The sequence below is a fragment of the Podarcis tiliguerta genome (assembly GCF_965153285.1).
Source record: "Podarcis tiliguerta genome assembly, chromosome: 10".
Classification (NCBI taxonomy): Eukaryota; Metazoa; Chordata; class Lepidosauria; order Squamata; family Lacertidae; genus Podarcis; species Podarcis tiliguerta.
This window is the reverse complement of record NC_139543.1, coordinates 4255966-4276785: the sequence shown is the minus strand read 5'-3', so window position 1 is coordinate 4276785 and position 20820 is coordinate 4255966. Positions and strand designations below refer to the sequence as shown.

The 20820-nt window shown below is 41.0% G+C and overlaps 1 protein-coding gene across 1 annotated transcript in view; it reads right to left on the bottom strand.

Annotated features, from left to right (window-relative positions):
• The window catches only part of LOC310658563 (cadherin-related family member 4-like), a gene marked incomplete at its 5' end in the record, with an annotated part of 55654 nt that extends 36251 nt beyond the window's left edge, over positions 1 to 19403 (bottom strand). The window contains 9 exons of the mRNA XM_083400691.1: positions 1691 to 1803; positions 5256 to 5369; positions 9836 to 9927; positions 11815 to 11960; positions 12677 to 12780; positions 13935 to 14057; positions 14335 to 14429; positions 15563 to 15727; positions 19247 to 19403. Coding sequence (XP_083256817.1) covers positions 1691 to 1803; positions 5256 to 5369; positions 9836 to 9927; positions 11815 to 11960; positions 12677 to 12780; positions 13935 to 14057; positions 14335 to 14429; positions 15563 to 15727; positions 19247 to 19403 — 1109 coding nt within the window. The remainder of the gene's footprint in view (positions 1 to 1690; positions 1804 to 5255; positions 5370 to 9835; positions 9928 to 11814; positions 11961 to 12676; positions 12781 to 13934; positions 14058 to 14334; positions 14430 to 15562; positions 15728 to 19246) is intronic.
• Between the last annotated feature and the right edge of the window lie 1417 nt (positions 19404 to 20820).

Below are 20820 nucleotides of genomic sequence, written 5' to 3'. Positions count from 1 at the left end.
CTTCTCTAGCACAGTGAATCGTCAGTTCTTTTGCTACCCCCAATGGTGGCCTCATTTCCTTTCCCAGTGTTTCCTGAGTCTCAGACGGAAGTGAACATTTAATGTGTGAAGCAGTGTGGAATGTGGATGTGTGGTGTTTTACTGATGAAACCTCATGCCAATGTGGAAGTTACTGTGAGCTGTCAGCTGTGTAATATGAGGTAATGCATGTTCTTTGTTCTTTGTATTTATTTCCCCCGATTTGAACTATAAAATGGTGATTTTCTTGAATCAAAATGAAAGTACACCTAAACATTTTTTAAAGAAAAAAAAAAGCACTGGATCCACCCACGTTTGCCTTTGGCTCTGCTCTCCATTGGTATGTACCGTAGTTCCAAAAGGTTTCTCACAAATCCCTGTTCTAGAACATACTGCAATCTGCATAACACCTTTCATCAATCGATAACGAAGTCTGAAATCTGACCTTATTGTATTTTGGTCATGGCATGGACCATTAAGGAAGGCAGCCATCTAAACATATTTACCTGGATATTATTAATCCAAGGTAACTGAAAACACACCATTCTGATATCAGAATCCCATATTTTCCCAATAAGAATACTGCATCAAAGAATACATTGTTAAAATAGTGGATAAAAGAATATTGCTTCTGAATGGTCCCTTAACATACGTTTGAGATGACAGTTAATCTATCTTGACATCTCTGTCTAGCTGCGAGCAAAATAAATTCTGTCTTTTTTCACTTTCAGAAGAGAGCCGATATCCAAGATGTCTCCCTTGACTCTTTTGTTTTGTTTCTAATGCATATTTTATTCATAACCCTCGCTCACTTTCTTTTCCTTCAATGACCCACCGGGATTGTAGATGTTCAGAGGGGGATATTGAGGGAACCGCACGTTTATTCAAAGGGGCTTTGATGTTCTGGAAGGGGGAAGTACCTCTGTTTTAAACAACTGTGACAATTCTTTTTAAAATACTGGTTATTTAATTATTTTAAAAGCAATCAGCATCCCTTTCCTACTCCAATTTTATCATTTAAGGAATACCACAGTACTTCATATCTTTCAATGTACCACCAGGAGTATTTCCCACATAATCAGGCACCAAACCCAACCAAGTCTACATCACAAATGGTACACTTTGCCACCAAGGGTGCAACGGCCGACATCTTTGTTCTCTGGTATGATACTCATGCTTTCAAATGCATTTGTCTTATTCACACAAACATTATTAGGTATAAAGGTAAAGGTAAAGGGACCCCTGACCATTAGGTCCAGTTCTGGACGACTCTGGGGTTGCGGCGCTCATCTCGCTTTATTGGCCGAGGGAGCCAGTGTACAGCTTCCGGGTCATGTGGCCAGCATGACTAAGCCGCTTCTGGCGAACCAGAGCAGTACACGGAAACGGCGTTCACCTTCCCGCTGGAGCGGTACCTATTTATCTACTTGCACTTTGATGTGCTATTGAACTGCTAGGTTGGCAGGAGCAGGGACTGAGCAATGGGAGCTCACCCCGTCGTGGGAATTCGAACCGCCGACCTTCTGATTGGTAAGCCCTAGGCTCTGTGGTTTAACGCATAGCGCCACCCGCATCCCATTATTATTAGGTATATACTTTCATAATTCTTACACCTCCAAATGTAACTATGAACTAATCATAAGCCAAAGGAGACAGCTCATAAAAGGCTTACCTAAAAACAGGAGCCTCATCATTTTCATTCTGGATACTGATAGTTATGGTTCCAGTACATGACCCAGGGCTTGCTTTTTCTTTCTCTTTGGCAGAAACCACCATCCGGAAATGCTAAAATCAACGACATTCATAAATTCTTAGTATTCTGCATTTTACATCATTCGTTCCAAACTTTTGTCTCCCAAGTTAGGAAAAGCAGGCAGCTGGATACCTGAATACACATTGTACAAGTGTGATGTAGGGGATAGACAAAGTATTGAACTTGAGCCAGTCAGAACTGGATACAGATCCCTGCTCAGCAGATGTGAAAATCACAAAGTGACCTTTAGCTAATCAGACGTTTCAAGATTTCTGCTGCTCTCTTGGGTTGTTGAGAGACTGGTGCTGGATCACATATACACTGCCTGGAGTTCATGGGAAGAATAGGTAATATGCAAATGCTATGAACAGTTGATGTGGAATGAACGAATTCCCCTATTTCTGCAGGAAATGTATGGGTTGGATCCAGAAATCCCCATCCGTGATTAGAAAGACTCCTCCTACTAGCAGAATGGAGTTTGACCCACCACAGGCCCCCCTGGGGAGGTGAATTTTACCAGTTTCCCTTCCTACTTTCCCCATGCCACCTCCTACATTGTTCCAGAGGGGATTTTCAGGAGGATGTAGAAACAATCATTTGTTTTTATTTTGATTATGTATTCTGTGTTTTTATATTGTGATTTTATCTCGTGAAGCGCCCTGAGACCTATGGGTATAGAGCAGTATACGAATGTAATAAATCACTATCATCATCAGTGAGAACCACCTCGTTTCTCATCCCATGAGAGAAGTTCTGCTCATGTGAACCAAACCTTTGGGTTCTACACCGATTGGTTCAATGTAAAGCTTTGAGCTTTTTTTGTGAGGCCTTCATCCTCACAAAGGGCATCCACCAGCACATTACGCTGAATGCAGATTTTTGTCACTAAGTCCAGGCATCCCCAAACTCGGCCCTCCAGATGTTTTGGGACTACAACTCCCATCACCCCTGGCTAACAGGACCAGTGGTCAGGGATGATGGGAATTGTAGTCCCAAAACATCTGGAGGGCCGAGTTTGGGGGGTGCCTGACTTAGTCTATGGCTCAATAAAACTCCTGTTTGGGCTGCTGGTGCAGGACTACAAAGACGGGAAGGGGAGAGCTGTCCAGCTGGTGGCTAACCACAGCATGTGGCTAGTCCATTGTGTGACTTGTCCATTGTGCTTGCTTCCATTCACAAGTTATGCAAGACAATGCTAGGTGATATTCCTCTGGTTCTTTAGGAGCATAGGAAGAGCCCTTATACCAGGCATTCCCAAATATGGTCCATGGACCACCAATGGCTCATGAGTTTCATTCAGGTGGTCTGTGGCATGCCTGCATAAAATATTCATATTGATCCTTCATTGTATTTTTATGGCTACTTTTATTTCTGGCATTATATCTTATTGTATTGCAACTTGAATTCCATACACATTAAACTGTAATAAAATAAAATACATTATAATAAATAAAAGCAATAAAATTAAAATTAAAAATCATACAGCATCTAATGAAATTACTACAACAGGCAGAAAAATCAGTAAGTGGTCTGCCTCAGCAATTTTCCGGTGATCCATGGGGGACAGGGTTTGGGAACCATTGCCTTATACAAATCAGACTCATACCACATCTGTCTCAATAGTAATTACACAGTCTACCAGCAGTGACCCAATGCTTCCCAGCCCTTTCTGGGGATGCCAAGGATTGGATTAGAATGCAGGGATAGGCAGGCAGGCAGATGATAGATGATAGATAGATAGATAGATAGATAGATGATAGATAGATAGATAGATAGATAGATAGATAGATAGATAGATGATAGATAGATAGATTAGATAGATAGATAGATAGATAGATAGATGATAGATAGATAGATAGATAGATAGATAGATAGATGATAGATGGATAGATGATAGATAGATAGATGATAGATAGATAGATAGATAGATAGATAGATAGATAGATAGATATAGATAGATAGATAGATGATAGATATAGATAGATAGATGATAGATAGATAGATAGATAGATAGATAGATAGATGATAGATAGATAGATAGATAGATAGATAGATGATAGATAGATAGATGATAGATAGATGATAGATGATAGATAGATGATAGATAGATAGATAGATAGATAGATAGATAGATAGATGATAGATGATAGATAGATGATAGATAGATAGATGATAGATAGATAGATAGATAGATAGATGATAGATAGATAGATAGATGATAGATAGATAGATATAGAATCATAGAATCATAGAATCATAGAATCATAGAGTTGGAAGAGACCACAAGGGTCATCGAGTCCAACCCCCTGCCAAGCAGGAAACACCATCAGAGCACTCCTGACATATGGTTGTCAAGCCTCTGCTTAAAGACCTCCAAAGAAGGAGACTCCACCACACTCCTTGGCAGCAAATTCCACTGTCGAACAGCTCTTACTGTCAGGAAGTTCTTCCTAATGTTTAGGTGGAATCTTCTTTCTTGTAGTTTGTATCCATTGCTCCGTGTCCGCTTCTCTGGAGCAGCAGAAAACAACCTTTCTCCCTCCTCTATGTGACATCCTTTTATATATTTGAACATGGCTATCATATCACCCCTTAACCTCCTCTTCTCCAGGCTAAACATGCCCAGCTCCCTTAGCCGTTCCTCATAAGGCATCGTTTCCAGGCCTTTGACCATTTTGGTTGCCCTCCTCTGGACACGTTCTAGTTTGTCAGTGTCCTTCTTGAACTGTGGTGCCCAGAACTGGACACAGTACTCCAGGTGAGGTCTGACCAGAGCAGAATACAGTGGCACTATAACTTCCCTTGATCTAGATGCTATACTGCTATTGATGCAGCCCAGAATTGCATTGGCTTTTTTAGCTGCCGCGTCACACTGTTGGCTCATGTTAAGTTTGTGGTCAACCAAGACTCCTAGATCCTTTTCACATGTACTGCTCTCAAGCCAGGTGTCACCCATCTTGTATTTGTGCCTCTCATTTTTTTTGCCCAAGTGCAATACTTTACATTTCTCCCTGTTAAAATTCATCTTGTTTGTTTTGGCCCAGTTCTCTAATCTGTCAAGGTCGTTTTGAAGTGTGATCCTGTCTTCTGGGGTGTTAGCCACCCCTCCCAGTTTGGTGTCATCTGCAAATTTGATCAGGATGCCCTTGAGTCCATCATCCAAGTCGTTGATAAAGATGTTGAATAAGACCGGGCCCAAGATGATAGATAGATGATAGATATAGATAGATAGATGATAGATAGATAGATAGATAGATAGATAGATAGATAGATGATAGATAGATAGATAGATAGATAGATAGATAGATAGATAGATGATAGAATTTTTCCCCATATCACATAGATCAATCTATCTATGTATCTGAGCCAATTAGCACTGTACAATTCATTTGGGGGCAAAAGATAAAATGGTGGAAAATACACCACCTTAGGACAAACGTCAGTTCTGAGCGTTATCAACGGATCTGTATTTGGGTAACCTTACTTTAGGGTCTGCTTCATAATCCAGAGCTGCTTCAGCTTTTCGATAAATCCCACCATTTTCTGGATCCAGTGCAAAATAAGTTGTGGTGTTGGCTGAAGAAGAGATAATAGAAAACTGAGGAAGAAAGGAGGAAACAGTTAAAAGGTAGAAAAGGACAAAGTAGCCTTGCGTGCTTTTTGTGTGTGACGATTTAAAGAGCACTCTGAAAAAAACACACTGCAAATTAACATTAATCTGATGAGCACAGTTTATGTAAACTAAGCCTTTCCACTCATCCTATTCCAAACATCAGATGAACTTCATGAGGGTTGTTAAGTCCTCAGTTGTAAGTTTCTAAATTATTTCTTTATACTATCCCATTCATTTTTAATAATGGGATTTATGTGCATAAGCCATAATATTTTTATGGCTCCCTAAATCCTCAGATTTATTAATAAGGAGAAAATCTGGATCATATTTGTGCCCTCTACCGTTTGAAATTAAATGCCAGTAGATGAAATCTGTTCCCCAGATTTTGAGGGGATGAGAGTTAGTACACACCAGGGTCGTCCTGGTTAGATGCCGCTGGTCCACAGACAGAGAAAACTTGGCATGCCTCTTGGCTGTTATGGAACAACCATTGAGTGTTTGCTCTGAAATGGAAAGCGGATGTAATTATACACAGATGGGGGACCTATGTTTATAGTAGTTTCACCTTTGTCGGCTGCAGGATTAAAATTTCAGGAGCAGTCAAATGATTATATAACCCATTCCACCTGGCCTTTGTCTCCCCTCACCATGCAGAGAGTTCATGAGTCTGCTAGCAGAGAACGTTCATTGTCAGTGTGAAGAGATCAAGCTTTGATACAGGCCTTGATATAAAACTGGACCAGAAATTATCTCACTGCTGCCTGATTCATATAGTACATTTGCAGCATTGGTTTGTGGAATTAGGGAAACGAATAAGACATCTGAACAGTTTCCGCTGCAGCAACATGGATTACCCATTGGGGGGGGGAGGATTGGAGGTGGATTTGGGATTTAAGACAGGAAGAACCCTCCATGGAATTTGAGGGGACCAAGCAACTCATATACAAAGTTCAATTTGTATCCCCCGAGTTTCCCATTGTACCACACGTACATGCTTTAAGGACACTTGGGTGGATTCTAGACACACACAAAAAACCCCGCTGTGAAAATGCCATTTTTTTTTAGTGTTTTGAAAACTATGTTGAATTTGCCATGAGCTCACCATCTCCATCTAGTGTCACATTTGTATAATGCACTTAAAACACACTTAAAATGTTATATCTGTATCTGTATAGCCGAGCCCTTGGTTTTGGTTTGTGCCAAAGTTCCCATAGTTCAAGATTACACATTAATTTAAAAGCTAAAAAGCTAGAAACTAAAATTAAAAAAACTAACAGCTGTGCAGTTCCCAGCAGCACTTCACAGCAGTGCTAAAGCACATTTGATGCCCTCGCCTCCTGCAACGGAGCCGAGACTCATTAAGGTTTTCCTATTATCTTTTATTGAGAGAGCGCTTTGGCACATCAGCCCCTCGAGGCATTCCAGGCATTAGGCAAAGATGAGTCCCTATTCTGAAGTGTGTGGTAAAGAACAGGGGCTAATCAGTGTGCATTCCTAATCACCTCTTGTACTACTCCGATTACCAGGCAGTTGAGAGCAGGATGAAAGGGTTCAATCCTGATGGGTCCTGCTTCACCAGCGTCTTCACTGTAGGAAACATGCTGACAAGGCAGAACCCTCCTGCCACCGCCCCGGCTTTGGCATCTGGTGTCTGGAGGGGGGGTAAAGATGTGGTCCAGCTGGCCAAAAGGGCTCCCCTCCCCTGTGTAAGGGGGGATGGACTAATGTTAAATATCTAGAAAGCCCTTGTAAACTCTCCTGTGTTCAATACACAACTTAATTTTGTACAGTCAGGACACATTGTCCAGACGACAGTTTAGACTCACAAAGCATATTTGAAACACAAATACAAAAGTTGTTAATCATACCAGGTATTTCAGTTCTCAAGAGAGGCTTTAATTGGCTAGTCAGATAATTTTATTCCTTTCCATTTTCAGGGCTTCTAAAGGAAGTATTTGCAAGAGAAGAAAGAGCACTTGAACAATTCTCCTTCCATTTTGTTTGCTGTTGAGTACTAATGGTTATGCTTATGTAATTAGTTGCAAAATGCAATTTCAGTAGAATCACTGAAATCACTTCTTTTCCTTCTGTTTGCAAAACCAGAACTACTCCCCCCCTCCCCAAATGCATACTTTCAGTTGTTTGAAACAAAAAGAGAATGCCAAGGAATGCTTGTGGTGCAAAAACAATGGCTAGGTTGTTTATCTTACTCCAACGCATAATTTGTTCCCTATCCTTTTACCCTCTCTTTCAAACACCCTTGACCTTCACGTGATAAAATATTGTGTTCTTAAAACAAATCAGCTTGTGAAAGAAGAGCTAAACAAATCCATTATCTCAGAATAAACAGTTAATTGCCAAACAAGAGGGCTTAATATGGCATATTATCCTATGGTGATGGATGCATGACAATGTCTTTCTATTCAGGTGATACTTTATATCTCAGAATTAGGCTTCTTACAGCCAATAGCACTGGAAAACCTGAGCACGTGAACACAAGGATATAGTCTGACTATAATCAGCATTTCTCTCTCCTTTTCTTGGTGGTGGTGTGGCACTAGAAAGTCTTCAGTCATAAGCAGTATGCTTCAGCAGGGATCCATGAAGTCTATTGTTTTGCAGCTTGTCTGCTAAAGTCCCTTGCCCTAAATCACAACACAGAAAGGGGGAGGGCTGTAAAAGTGAATTGGGGTTGCTGCTTTATCAGTGCAGGTGGAACTAAGGAAGAACGTGAGGAAAGCAGGCAGGAAGAATGAATGACGCAGTGACACAGAGGAGAACAGCAATCGGAAGAATCAGAACACCAAGAGGAGGAGAGCAGAAGGAGCGCAGAAGGTGGGAGATTCAGCAGACTGGTTTCATAAAAATAGCTTTAGCTAATTATTGACTCAGGCATTATTAGTAGCAAGCATTAGTTGCAAAATCCCCACAAGTGCCCCAAAACCCCATTTTGAATATGGGCAAATATTACCCTACAGGCCACTGTTGTGTTGTGTTGTGTTGTTGTGTTGTGTTGTGTTGTGTTGTGTTGTGATGTGTTGTGAGACTCACAGCTTGTGCTTAGTGTGGCTTTTGTTCCCAAGGTCTTTCAATGATGTTTGGGAAATAGGTCCTTAGTCAGATAATAGTCCCATATATCAATATGAGAGTAGGTATAGGGTAACCACCTGTCTTATTTTACAGGTGAAAGTTCTCTTTTTGAAGGGCTCTCAGAGGTTAGTCTTCCGCTAGAGGACTACTTCAAATAAAAGGACTCTCCTGCCTACATCCAGTGTGTTGTAATGGTTATAGTGCGAGACTAGAACCTGGGAGACTCAGCCATGAAGCTCACCTTGGGCCAGTCACCATCTCTCAGCAAAACCCACAGTACAGCATTGTTGTGAGGATAAAATGGGGAGAATCATGTGTGCCACCTTGAACATACTAAATATACCACTGAGGAGAATGCTAAATAATTGAAGCAGCTTCAAATGCCCAGAAGGCCACATAAAAAGTAAGAATGGCTATTTGGAGTAACAGTAAAACAAAACAAAAACCACCTGCATTTTAAAGGGAATGTCTTGGAGTACAAGGCTGCAAACCACCTTACTTGGCCCAGGAATATTCCCTATTCTTCATGCCCTGCTTGGAAACTTCCAGAGGCATCTTGCTAGTTACTGCTGGAAAGAAAAGTACTCAGCTACATGGACTGTATTGGTCCAATCCAATACAGCTTTTCTTAGGACCAGTTCTTCTTTAACCCAAACCAAATGTTTGAAAATCACAAGAAAAACTTTGAGACCGCTTCAAAAAATCCATGATTTTTGGGAAGTATTACTTTACTAGGGCTGCAATCATATACTCAGTTGTTTGTGACAAGGGATGGGCAAATATGACAATTTAAGTGTCTTGTTTCCCCAAATTTCTAAATCAGTTTGCAGTTAAAAAAAAAAAAGTTGTGAAAATTCACCAGCATTTTACAGTGAATTTATCCTACTATACACTTTTCTCCATGCAATGTTGCCTAATTTACACAGTTTTGCTAATAATGTTCCTTAATATAATGCATGTTGTATTCATTAATGTATGCATTTATCTTAACATTTTACCATAGTACATGCACTTTTGTACACATGACTTGGCTGGAAAAATTACAGTGCAAGATTCAGAGAAGTGCAAATTTCAAAGGTTAGCTGCATTTTGGTTCACAGATTGTTTTGGAAAATGCTGATTTGGCAAGTTCACCTTTAAATGTGAAGTGAATTGAATTTCACACATCCTCACCTGAGAAAAACCCCATTAAAGCCAACGAGACTTACTTGTGAATATTGCAATCTCAGGTTCTGCATTATGAACCCAGATATATAAAGTTGCATTTGTAGGGTACTGAGAACTTAGTAGAGGCAAGTTCCTACTGTGGCATACTCCATTCACCGACTAAAGCATTTCTGCAACACCCCTAGTCCACATACTTCAATTTCTTCGCCGGGGTCCGGATCTCTTGCCAGAACTGTGTAGACAGCTGGGGCAGCTGGAAATGTTTCAGGAACTGATACAGAAATGCCTGGGCAATAAGAATAACAAACCAGACCCATTAAAAGAAGTCAGGCAAACAGAATTTGTGTAACAACCATAAATGGTTTATTTGAACGTAGAAATCGTCTATACCCATTTGCAATGGGGGAGCGGGAAAAACATAGATTCCTTGCAAATAATAGGCCCAGTCTAAGGCTCTGCTGTCTTTGTGTAGGTCAATAGCAGGTGAGCATCCCACTGACATAATAATAAATAAGGAATGTAGAAGCCCTAACTGAAAGGAAAATTGAGCAGAGCTAGGCTATTCTCTAGTGAGACCAAGCTAAATCTCATTGTGAAGCCAGAACTTTAGCACTAAAATTCTACCTCACAAGATTTCCCAGCTAGCCAAGAAAAACAGATGTTTGTACACAGAGCAAGGCTTCAGCATTTTTGCACCCCAGGCAAAATAAAACGCTACTCCTGACCTCCCACCTATACTAGGCCATGAAATGTCCTCTTCTTGGCAGTGATAGTTCAGCATCTTGAGGCATAAATGAGGTTTATTACATTAGTTTCACTGACTATAAAGGCAGTCCTTTGGTCCCAATTTCTAACATTCTTTTCACACCACAGTGTCTGTTACATTATGGAATTGTGGCTTTTTGAATGATATGCCAGCATGTGGCCCTAAATTTCATTTACACCAATAGAGTGTTGTGACACAGCAACGAATGTCATTCGACAAGTCACTACCCCCCCCCTTACTCATTCCTTAAATCTGCCTTTCTCTGCCCCCATGATTCACCCATAAAAGAGCTGTATGCCCACACACCATGTACCCAAATTCCATCTCTTCCACAATTTTCTGGATTAATGGGTTTGGAAATATTTTTTTTTCTGGAAGGAATTAAGGCAGAAATGAATGCTGAACTTTCACTAGATTTGCTTTTATGTTGTGTGAAAATGGAATAATAGGCTATCTGAATGCAGCCTATGTTGGATCACTACAGTCTCTGCTATAACTAACCACTGTCCTCTCAATTGCTGATGAACCTCCAACTTCATATCATTTCTCTCTTTTTGTACAATTAGCTGAATGTTTCCACTGTGCTCAAAGACAGCATTAATGCCAAAAAACCCACCTTCTAATGAATGCAGAGCTAAAGTACGTGTAAATCTACTAATTTTTTTCACAATATGTAATGTTCAAATTACCCATGTTAGTTTACATACTGCAGTTAAAGAAGATTAAAAGAGTTTAACTTTGCCCATTGAGAATGGATTTTCAATGACTTTGAGTTAATAGACGCAGTCAACATCAACTTGCCTGTTCCTGTAGAAAAACTTGGATCACACACAGGTTGGTCATTTACATCTTCTACAAATACGATTAGTGTGTAAGAGGCAGTGTGAATGTTTCCATCGTCCCTTGCCTCAGTTTCCAGTGGGTAAACTCTGACATGTTTAGTACTGACTGAATCCAAAGGCTCTAAAACAGTAATTGTGCCTCTTTCTGATTGTGGGGGAAAAGGAACAGAAATGAGGAAATTGCAATGGATAGTTCATACTGAATGTCACTCTGAAATGTTCCTGCAAGAACAGTGAGTATGGTGCAATAGACTAAGTTCTATCACTTGTAACCTTTAAGGTAATGTATAGGGACAAAAGGGGCTAGTTCATAGTGTACTCAAGGTGCTACACATAGTGGGACCATAGATGATTGCACAGTGCAGTGGCAGACATAGAAGCAAGCTGCATTAAGATCACCTGAACTGGTTGTGTAAATCATTGAGGCACAAAGAAGTACGGTAGTTAGACACTTTATAGGGAGATTTTGTGTGAATAAAAATTCTAGAAAGGGACGCTGAGGAAATTAAACCATTTCACAATTCTTATGAGGCCTATGCTGAAAATGTGCAAAGATATGGCTTACTTTGGTCCAAGCCAAACGGTGCCTGTGGCTTTAGGAATGCATAGGTAATGTTGCTGTTCTCATCTCGATCCACAGCTTTCACTGTGGCAATAATACTTCCCACCGGCACGTTTTCGGTCACATTCACAGAATCTGAAGGAAGGGGTCTAAATGCAGTGGCAAACATGAAAGTAAGATATATTTACTGGTGAAGCTGGGGTCTTGTGATTTCTTATGCTTTGTTCAAAAACCTATGGCTCCATAATGTGCAACACCAGCAAGTAAATGCTTACAATACAGCAAAATGCCCTTCTGCACATTACAAAGCAGCAAACCCAAATCCATCACCAATTGCCCAATTATTGGGAATCTTCAGCCAATCCAACTCCCTGATGTGTGCAGCCTTATTATTAACATTGGGTTGTTGTTCTTGTTACTATTTTTACTTTTACTACTACATTAACAGCCTTTCACCCTAAAATTACAATTACCCAAAAAAAATGCAGTCACCTAGAATAGGATGCGTTCTGAAACGATACATCTCAGGAATCAGGAATGCAAAGATTTGCATCCTCCGCATTCACTGAAAATTGTTCAATGAAGTGGGAAGAAGGATCTCCGTGGGGAGGGAATTCCATGGTTGTGGGCTATACTGCCTTAAACTGAAAATGGAGACACATCTAAAACCTCCATTTTACCAAACCAATTTTTATAGTCTTATTTTAGTCAAATGTCATCAAGCTTTGAGTAAAAGCCAAGGCCATATAAGTCACAAGAGCATATTATCTTTCAAGTGTTTATAAAAATTTCTGTATTCAAGCAAACTTGGATAAAACAGTCCTTTTTTGTTTTATTCCTTGATAAAAAGAAACACATTTCTTACTCAAATTCAGGTTTTTCATCATTTAAGTCTTGAATATTCACGGTTAATGTTCCTTGACAGAAGTTTCCTGTTGTATCTGTGGCTCTCATCAGGAACTGAAATTTCTATGAGAAAATATTGGTGGAGCAGAACATCACATTTATTACAGCCATAATTACAACCATCTAAAATTTAAAAAATAACCGTCTAAAATTTACAATTACGAATATAGAACATTCATAGGAACAGCTATAGTGGTCTAAATCAATCTATTATTATTATTATTATTATTATTATTATTATTATTATTATTATTTACAAAGAAGGGTGACATTTTGGTTTGTCACTTAATTCCAAATGGTGGCTGGTGTTCAAATATCGATGAAGACCGCTGCCCCCACCTCAGGAACCCAACAGGCATATCTAAACCCATAGAGAACAGATGGGCAAGCAAACCACTTTCAGAAATATATAGTAGATATGCATATTTATATACTTCCCTTCATCTTATGGTCACAGGGCAAGAATCCAACAAGTACAAACTTAATACTAAATATACTAAATATTTTATTATTACTTAACTGATTTCTGAGCTATCTTTTATAGTGAATACATTTCACCCTTTTGGGAAATTCCAATTTCTCTTCTGGTTTCACTCTATGTGAAATTTGGTGACAGGTCTAACTGAGCAATCTAACATCACCATTTCATGGAGGAGCATTTTAAAAACAGCAACAGTTGTGTATGGGATATATCCTGCACAGAGTAAACCTACTAAAATCAGTGGAGACCTTCAACTTCAGTCCCATGGGTGATATCCAACAAAGTCATCTGGAGATCACAAAGACTTCCACCAGCACAACAGGACTTCCTCTCCCTCTCCTCTCCTCATGGTTCCACCAACTCTCCAGGGCATCTATGGGAGAGGGACATGGGGAGAAGAACTTCCATTGCACAAGCAGAAGTCCTTGGGCTAACATGATGACCTCATTAGATACAACTCATTGATTTAGTGGGTCTACTCTAAACCAAACCAGATGCAACCATTTGTCCTGCTGGTGAAGGAGAGGCATGGTAGAGATTTTTGGCCACAACACATGCATAAGGTAGCAATCCTGGCACATCTAGTCATTCTATGCTAGCTAACCTTACTTACACGACCCCTTTCCTCTCCCCCGCCCTGAGTTAGACCACAGATTCATTTATTTTCAAATAAATCCTTTTCCTGCCACCCTTCAGCATTGCACAGTGTTGCATCGCAGTGACTCATCATTATTACATGATATCCTTGATCATAGTCCAGGGGCTGCTTTGTATTCCGTCTCAAAACACCAGTATCTGGATCCAGGACAAAAAACTCTCCCCCTTCCTTGGGTGCAGACAATGTTCTCTCCACAGTGAACTGCAAAACAGCATACCTATCATTTGCATGGTGTAGACATATCATAGGTACAGCTGAGATTCAGAAACAAATAATTCAAAAGAGGAGTAAAGGTGTAGAAATTGCAGCAAGAAGGGACCTTTTGGTGACATAGCCAGCAAAATGCAGTCCCTCCCCAAAGAGGAAACTGGGGGCTGTTGTTTTTTTCTGAAAACCTAGTAGCAGCACTTCAGCTTTTTAAAAACAACATCTATGGAATGTACTCTACTACAACAGGAAAAAGAGAACTACTACATACCGTTAAATGATCACCATTTACAAGATCCTCATCTACTGCTTCCATTCTGTAGATTGACGTAAATACTGGCGAGTTTTCATCAACAATTACATTAGCTGTGAAGCAAATAAATAAACAAAAACTAAAATGTGCTTTTACAAGTAGTTTACCTCAGAATACAGTGGTGCCTCGCAAGACGAAATTAATCCGTTCCGCGAGTCTCTTCGTCTAGCGGTTTTTTCGTCTTGCGAAGCAACCCTATTAGCGGCTTAGCGGATTAGCGCTATTAGCAGTTTAGCGGCTATTAGCGGCTATTAAAGGCTTAGCGGATTAGCTGCTAAAAGGCTATTAGCGGTTTAGCGGCTTAGAAAAAGGGGGTGGGGAGCAGAAAAAAATCTCAAGACTCGCAAGACATTTTCGTCTTGCGAAGCAAGCCCATAGGGAAATTCGTCCTGCGAAGCGCATTGAAAAACGGAAAACCCTTTCGTCTAGCGGGTTTTCCGTCTTGCGATGCATTCGTCTTGCGGGGTACCACTGTACTGATACTAACAGCAAGGCTCTACTGGTGAGATGCTAGAGGCATGGGATTGGCTGATTGTTAGGAGTTACTTGCACCATGTGCAGAAGCGCCATGTGATGAAGTATGGAACTACTGGTGGAAACTTCTCAGTGAAGAACCTTCTGGTCCTGAAATGACTTTGCCTACTCAGGGTGGCCATTGGGTCTTCCTAGAAAGGAAGGAGTATAACAGGATTGGGGGACCTTTGGCATCTCCAGATGTTGCTGATCTACAACTCCCATCAGCCTCAGCAAGCACGGCCAGTGCCCAAGGATGGTGGGGACTGTAATTCAGTAACATCTGGAGGATCCAAGGTTCCCCACCCCTGGAGTATAAGAATACTTCATGTTCCAGTAGAGCATTGCTTGAGCAATGTGGCAGCTCTAATGTGTTCTTGTATCCTTGGCTGATTTTTTTCTCTACCCTTCTCTTTTTCCTCTGGTCTAGAATGGGCTTCTCTCACAATTTCTGGTTCCCAGCTCCTGGGTCACCTCAGACTGCTGCTCACAGCTCAGCACCAGCACTAACTTTTGCAAGTGGGGGACTGGCATAGATGGAGCTAGCATTGTTAGGATTAGCACTTTATGCATTCATTTATTGTTGGGGTTTGCTGGGGGACTGAATGAGATTTTTTATTTTTCTGTTATATTTAGTACTGTACTGTATCGGATCAAATTTAGTATTTCTCACCTGTTCCTAAAATAAACTCAGGGTCTGTACAGTTGGGTTTTTCAGGAACATCATGAATGTTGATGAAGAGAAGTTTCCTTTTTGCGAGAAGGCCCGACTTAATGAGCAGCTCATAATGTTTGTCATCTCTTTCAAAATTAAATACTTTCTTGTTTTTAATGATGCCTGAAACTTAGAAGAAAGATAGCTGCTTTACATTTTACCACTGTTGTTTTGTCTTTAGATTAAAACATACACGGACCAATAAACCAGAACACTTGGGGTGGGGGCAAGCACATTTTATATATCAGTTTGTATCAAGTGCATGCACTGTTGTGTGGGATCGTCTGTAGTTGCAAAATTAATGACTACTGTTGTGAATTCAATGATTCTAGCTACACCTAGCTACTAACTACACACTAGCCAAAATAAAGGGCCTTTCAGAAAGGGGTGACTTTGTCTGTGTCAATCATACTGTTATGGTTAAAATAAGATGGGGGTTTTAAAAAAAGAAAATCACTTCTGCTTTTTTAGAAAACAAAAAACAAAACAGGTTTTGGAGGGTTGCACCTGAGCCTTGAATGAGCAACTTGTTAAATTTTACTGAACCCTGCCCGCCCCCCTGAAATGCTGATCCTGGGACCCTCAAGGAGGCGCTGTGACCAATTTGCTAAGCACATGGCAGATAAAATTGCTCCCATCTGTGCTGATCTGGGTGCTGTTGTTGTGACAGAGCAGGAGATGGATGGGATCAGCATACCATGTAGCACTCACTGCGAGAGCGGATATCTTCCCGCTTGTTTTGCATGACCATGGAAACAAGCCACTTGAAGCAGTAAGGCTTATGACCTGCTTACTTGACTTTTGACCTTCAGAACTTTTGAGATGAGAAAGATCAGGTCCCACATCAAAACACTGAGAAAAACCCACTATCTAAAGCATCCAAGCAACTAAAATGGTGTCTGCCTGATGCTGAAAATATATCAGGCTCTGTGTCAGGTGAGTCTCCCAAGGGAGGAAATTCCAAAGTCAATAGCCCCACAAAGAAAAAGGAACCAATAGATGGGCAAATCTGTGAAATTTGGCTTCTCTCAATTTCTCATTTTTCCAATCTTAAGTTCCATCAGTCACACTTCTATATCAGTTTGTGATTTATTTTATCTTTTTGGTTAAAGAGCAAGTACTCATGAAAATTCACCAACATTTTAGTGCAAATTTCTCCTGATATACAGTTTTGTGTGCAATTTTGCCTAATAACTATATTTTTGCAAAACGGTTTCCCTTTATATAATGCATTTTTAAAAAAAGATTCACTAATATGTGAAATTTTTTGCACACTTTGTGCTTGTATATTTATTTTTGTACACATTGCTTAGCTGAAGAACTGAACTGCAGAATTCAGAGGAGTGTGGATTTCAAAGGATGGCTGTATTTCAGTTCACTTATTGTTTGGGAAAGGGCAAACGTGAGCCTCCATCCCCAATTGTACATCATCACTGGGCTCACTTCTTAAGGCAGGAGAATCCAAAGAAGAGCCAATGAAAGCGATGGGAGCATCTGGATCTCCAGGCATTATTGGACTATGACTTCCATCATCCTAACCATATGCAATCCTGTCTGTAGGTTCCCCATCCTTGGCCTTTCAGGAGGATCTGAATAGCCAGAAATTTATTTTTGAAGAGGATGCAGTTCTCAAGTTACTCTTGTCTCAAGCTGTTTGGGGCTATAAGGCTACAATCCTAACTCATTTAACTAGGGAATAAGACCAACTGAACAAAGTGGAGCTTAGCCTCTGAGTAAATATGCAGAAGATTGTGCAGTAAGGTTAAACCACTCCTCTGAACTGAGCCCAGAAACATTCCAGTAGCCGATACAACTGCTTTAAGAATGGAGTGATATGATCCATACATCTGGTCCAAAGCAGTAACCCACTGGGTGGCGCTGTGGGTTAAACCACAGAGCCTAGGACTTACCGATCAGAAGGTCGGCGGTTCCAATCCCCGTGACGGGGTGAGCTCCCGTTGCTCGGCCCCTGCTCCTGCCAACCTAGCAGTTCGAAAGCACGTCAAAGTGCAAGTAGATAAATAGGTACTGCTCCGGCGGGAAGGTGAACGCCGTTTCCGTGTGCTGCTCTGGTTCGCCAGAAGCGGCTTAGTCATGCTGGCCACATGACCCAGAAGCTGTACGCCGGCTCCCTCGGCCAATAAAATGAGATGAGCACCTTAACCCGTGTCGGCCATGACTGGACCTAATGGTGAGGGGTCCCTTTACCTTTACCTATAGCTTCTAAAGGGACACAGGTGGCGCTGTGGTGTAAACCACTGAGCCTTGGGCTTGCCGATCAGAAGGTCGGTAGTTTGAATCCCCACGACAGGGTGAGCTCCCGTTGTTTGGTCCGAGCTCCTGCCAACCTAGTAGTTCGAAAGCATGTCAAAGTGCAAGTAGATAAATAGGTACCACCCCAACGGGAAGGTAAATGGCGTTTCAGTGTGCTGCTCTGGTTTCGCCAGAAGCTGCTTAGTCATGCTGGCCACATGACCCGGAAGCTGTACGCCAGCTCCCTTGGCCAGTAAAGCGAGATGAGCACCGCAACCCCAGAGTCGTCCGCGATTGGCCTTAACTGTCAGGGGTCCTTTACCTTTACCTTTATAGCTTCTAAACTTTCTTCAAGGGCAGCCCCACACACCAGATGTTGCAGAATGTTGCCAGAGATCGGCAGTGTGGGATGGCATGGTTTACCACATGGGCAGGCCTTTTTTAAAGCTAAATAATGATAGTGAAGCATTCCTGAAGTTATGGTGCTCTCAGTGAGTTCAGTGTTAGGTCAGGCCCTTGTTGCGATTTTCACTTTTGACTTGTCTCTCACCTTCTGTAACCTGCACATTTTTAGCTGCTCTCAATAACACCATTGACACTTTCCCTTGCATGTACACACACAGAAGAACTCCAGTCTGCACTCTGCCGTGATCTCGTTCCTCCAGTGCCCCTGCCAAAAGCATATCCTGTATATTTGGCATACAATGTGTGTATTTTAATTTCATAATAAGAAATAATAATTCAGTGGCCAGCAATGGCCCTGTTTACCCTGTTCTCATTTCAGGAAATGGTTTTGGTTGCAAAAGATACTTTTGTTTACTGCAAAATTGATTTATGGGATGGGAGTGCATTTGCACTGTAAAAAAAATAAAAATAAGTGAATTGTTCCCAAAGAGTAGACACCGTGTGGTAACGAATTAAGTTCTGCTCAGAGCAGACCCATTGAAATTAATGGATGAAAATTAATTGCATTCAAAAAATTCAGTGGGTCTACTCAGAGTAGGGATAGTATTGCAAACAACCCACTATGGTTCTTGGCCTACCTGAAGTATTTGCTTCCTTTTGCTAGTCTCCTTTAAATTCATTAGGGGGAGGGGGGCTGATACAACTTTGAAGGGGAAATTTGGGGCAAAACTATTTTAAAAACCAAAAGGATAAAGAGGCAACACTGCAAAATGAATTGGGAGGAAAGGCTCACCGTTGAGGCCAGGACAACCTCTTACGTCCTGCCCATTTTCTTTTATATTGTCTGTACTTATAAAAATACTTTATAAAGCCATGAAGCACACACTTGTGATTTCACCCTCTTGTTTTTCATTCATTCTTCATCCCAAAATTAAGTTACGAAGATACTGAACATGCCCAAATGAAAAACAATTGCATACTTACCTGGATCAATGCTAAATTTGTCCAAGTGATCATCCGTCATGTAAGTATTTGTAGTGTCATTAACATCAGGGTCAGAAACCTGACTTAGCACCGTTTCTACAGGTGTCGACTCATTCAGATTGACCGGGTTGAAAGTAAATATGAGGTCAGCTGTCATCCTTGAAACTGCTAAAATAGGGAGAAAGGTCAAAGGAAGAAAATCTACTTCTTTCTCTTTGATTTGTCAGATTTAAGGTTTGAACTACAGATGCTGCTTACTGAGATCCTTATCTGACAAAGTATTTCTTAAGTACAATTTCTCTCGATATATTCACCTGCCTCTGTCATAGTCCAACTCACCTGTACACATTAAAAGGGCAATTAGACTGTTTCTTGCTAATGCCATGACGCACAGATTCTAACATCCAAGATCCATAAAACCAACAGCTCATGGGGAAATGTATGTGCTGCTGCACTTGCGAGAAACTGAGTGCAGGTTAAGGAAGCAGCACTCCATAATCATGTTGTTACCAAGCACAAAAGGTCAGCATTGTCTTGAGGGTGTGTTGCACATTCCAAGTTCACATAAACGCTGATAATGTTACGTTTGCTTCTCTGCCAAATTTCAACAGGCAGGAGAAACTCAACCCAAATCCCATTCAAAGTCGTGGAGGCCTTTAAATCAGCCATAGTTGCTAAGGGCCAAGCTACATGTTACACTAATGTAGCATGTACTAATGTACTAATGTACTCAGGTTTGCCCCTGAGTACAAGACTTTTCTTCCAAAACAGCCACCATATATGAGCCACCATCTCTAACACAGCAGAGGACAGAGAGATGGAGCTCTTGATCCTCCATGCCAATGTCACAATCCAATTTGCTTCCCTCCTGACCCCTCTCCTACATTGGCTATTGGAAAGAAAAATCTTGCACTGAAAGGCAAACTAGATGATTAATGTAGCATGCAGTTTGGTCCTTAAAGACTTAGGTCCCATCTGCACTATACATTTAAAGCAGTATCATGCCACTTTAAATTGACATTGCTTCCCCTGAAGAAGCCTTGGAATTGTGGTTTGCTAAGCATGCTCAAAATTGTTGGCACACCCCCATTCCCCTCCTGGAACTACAATTCCCAGAGCTCCCTGGGAAGGATTGCTATTTAAGCCAATCTGAGACATATTTGATTTTCAGTTCAGAAAACATGTCTAGAGTCTAGTCTTCCAAGGCCTTATGTTAGCTTTGTTCCATATAATGGTTCCAGAATGGAGGAAATAACAGCAACACTCTCGAGTCCAAGTGAATTGGACGTTGAAACAGCAAAGCCAGTAGCTTGAAGGAAATATATCTCACAGCAAGGGGAAGACACCAAGGATCAGCACCAAATGGACACCCTTGAAGCAAAACTAGAAACCCCTGGGCTGCAAACGGAGGCCTCAGAGCAGCTTAATGAAGATCTCAGAGCCAGCTTGAGCAAATGCAGTGGTCTATGAAGTACATCGCCTAGTCAAAATTAACATCACTGCCCATCTATAAACAGGTGGGCCTCCTGAGAGGTTCTGAAAGACCACCATTTTCTAGAGAGACTACAGATTAA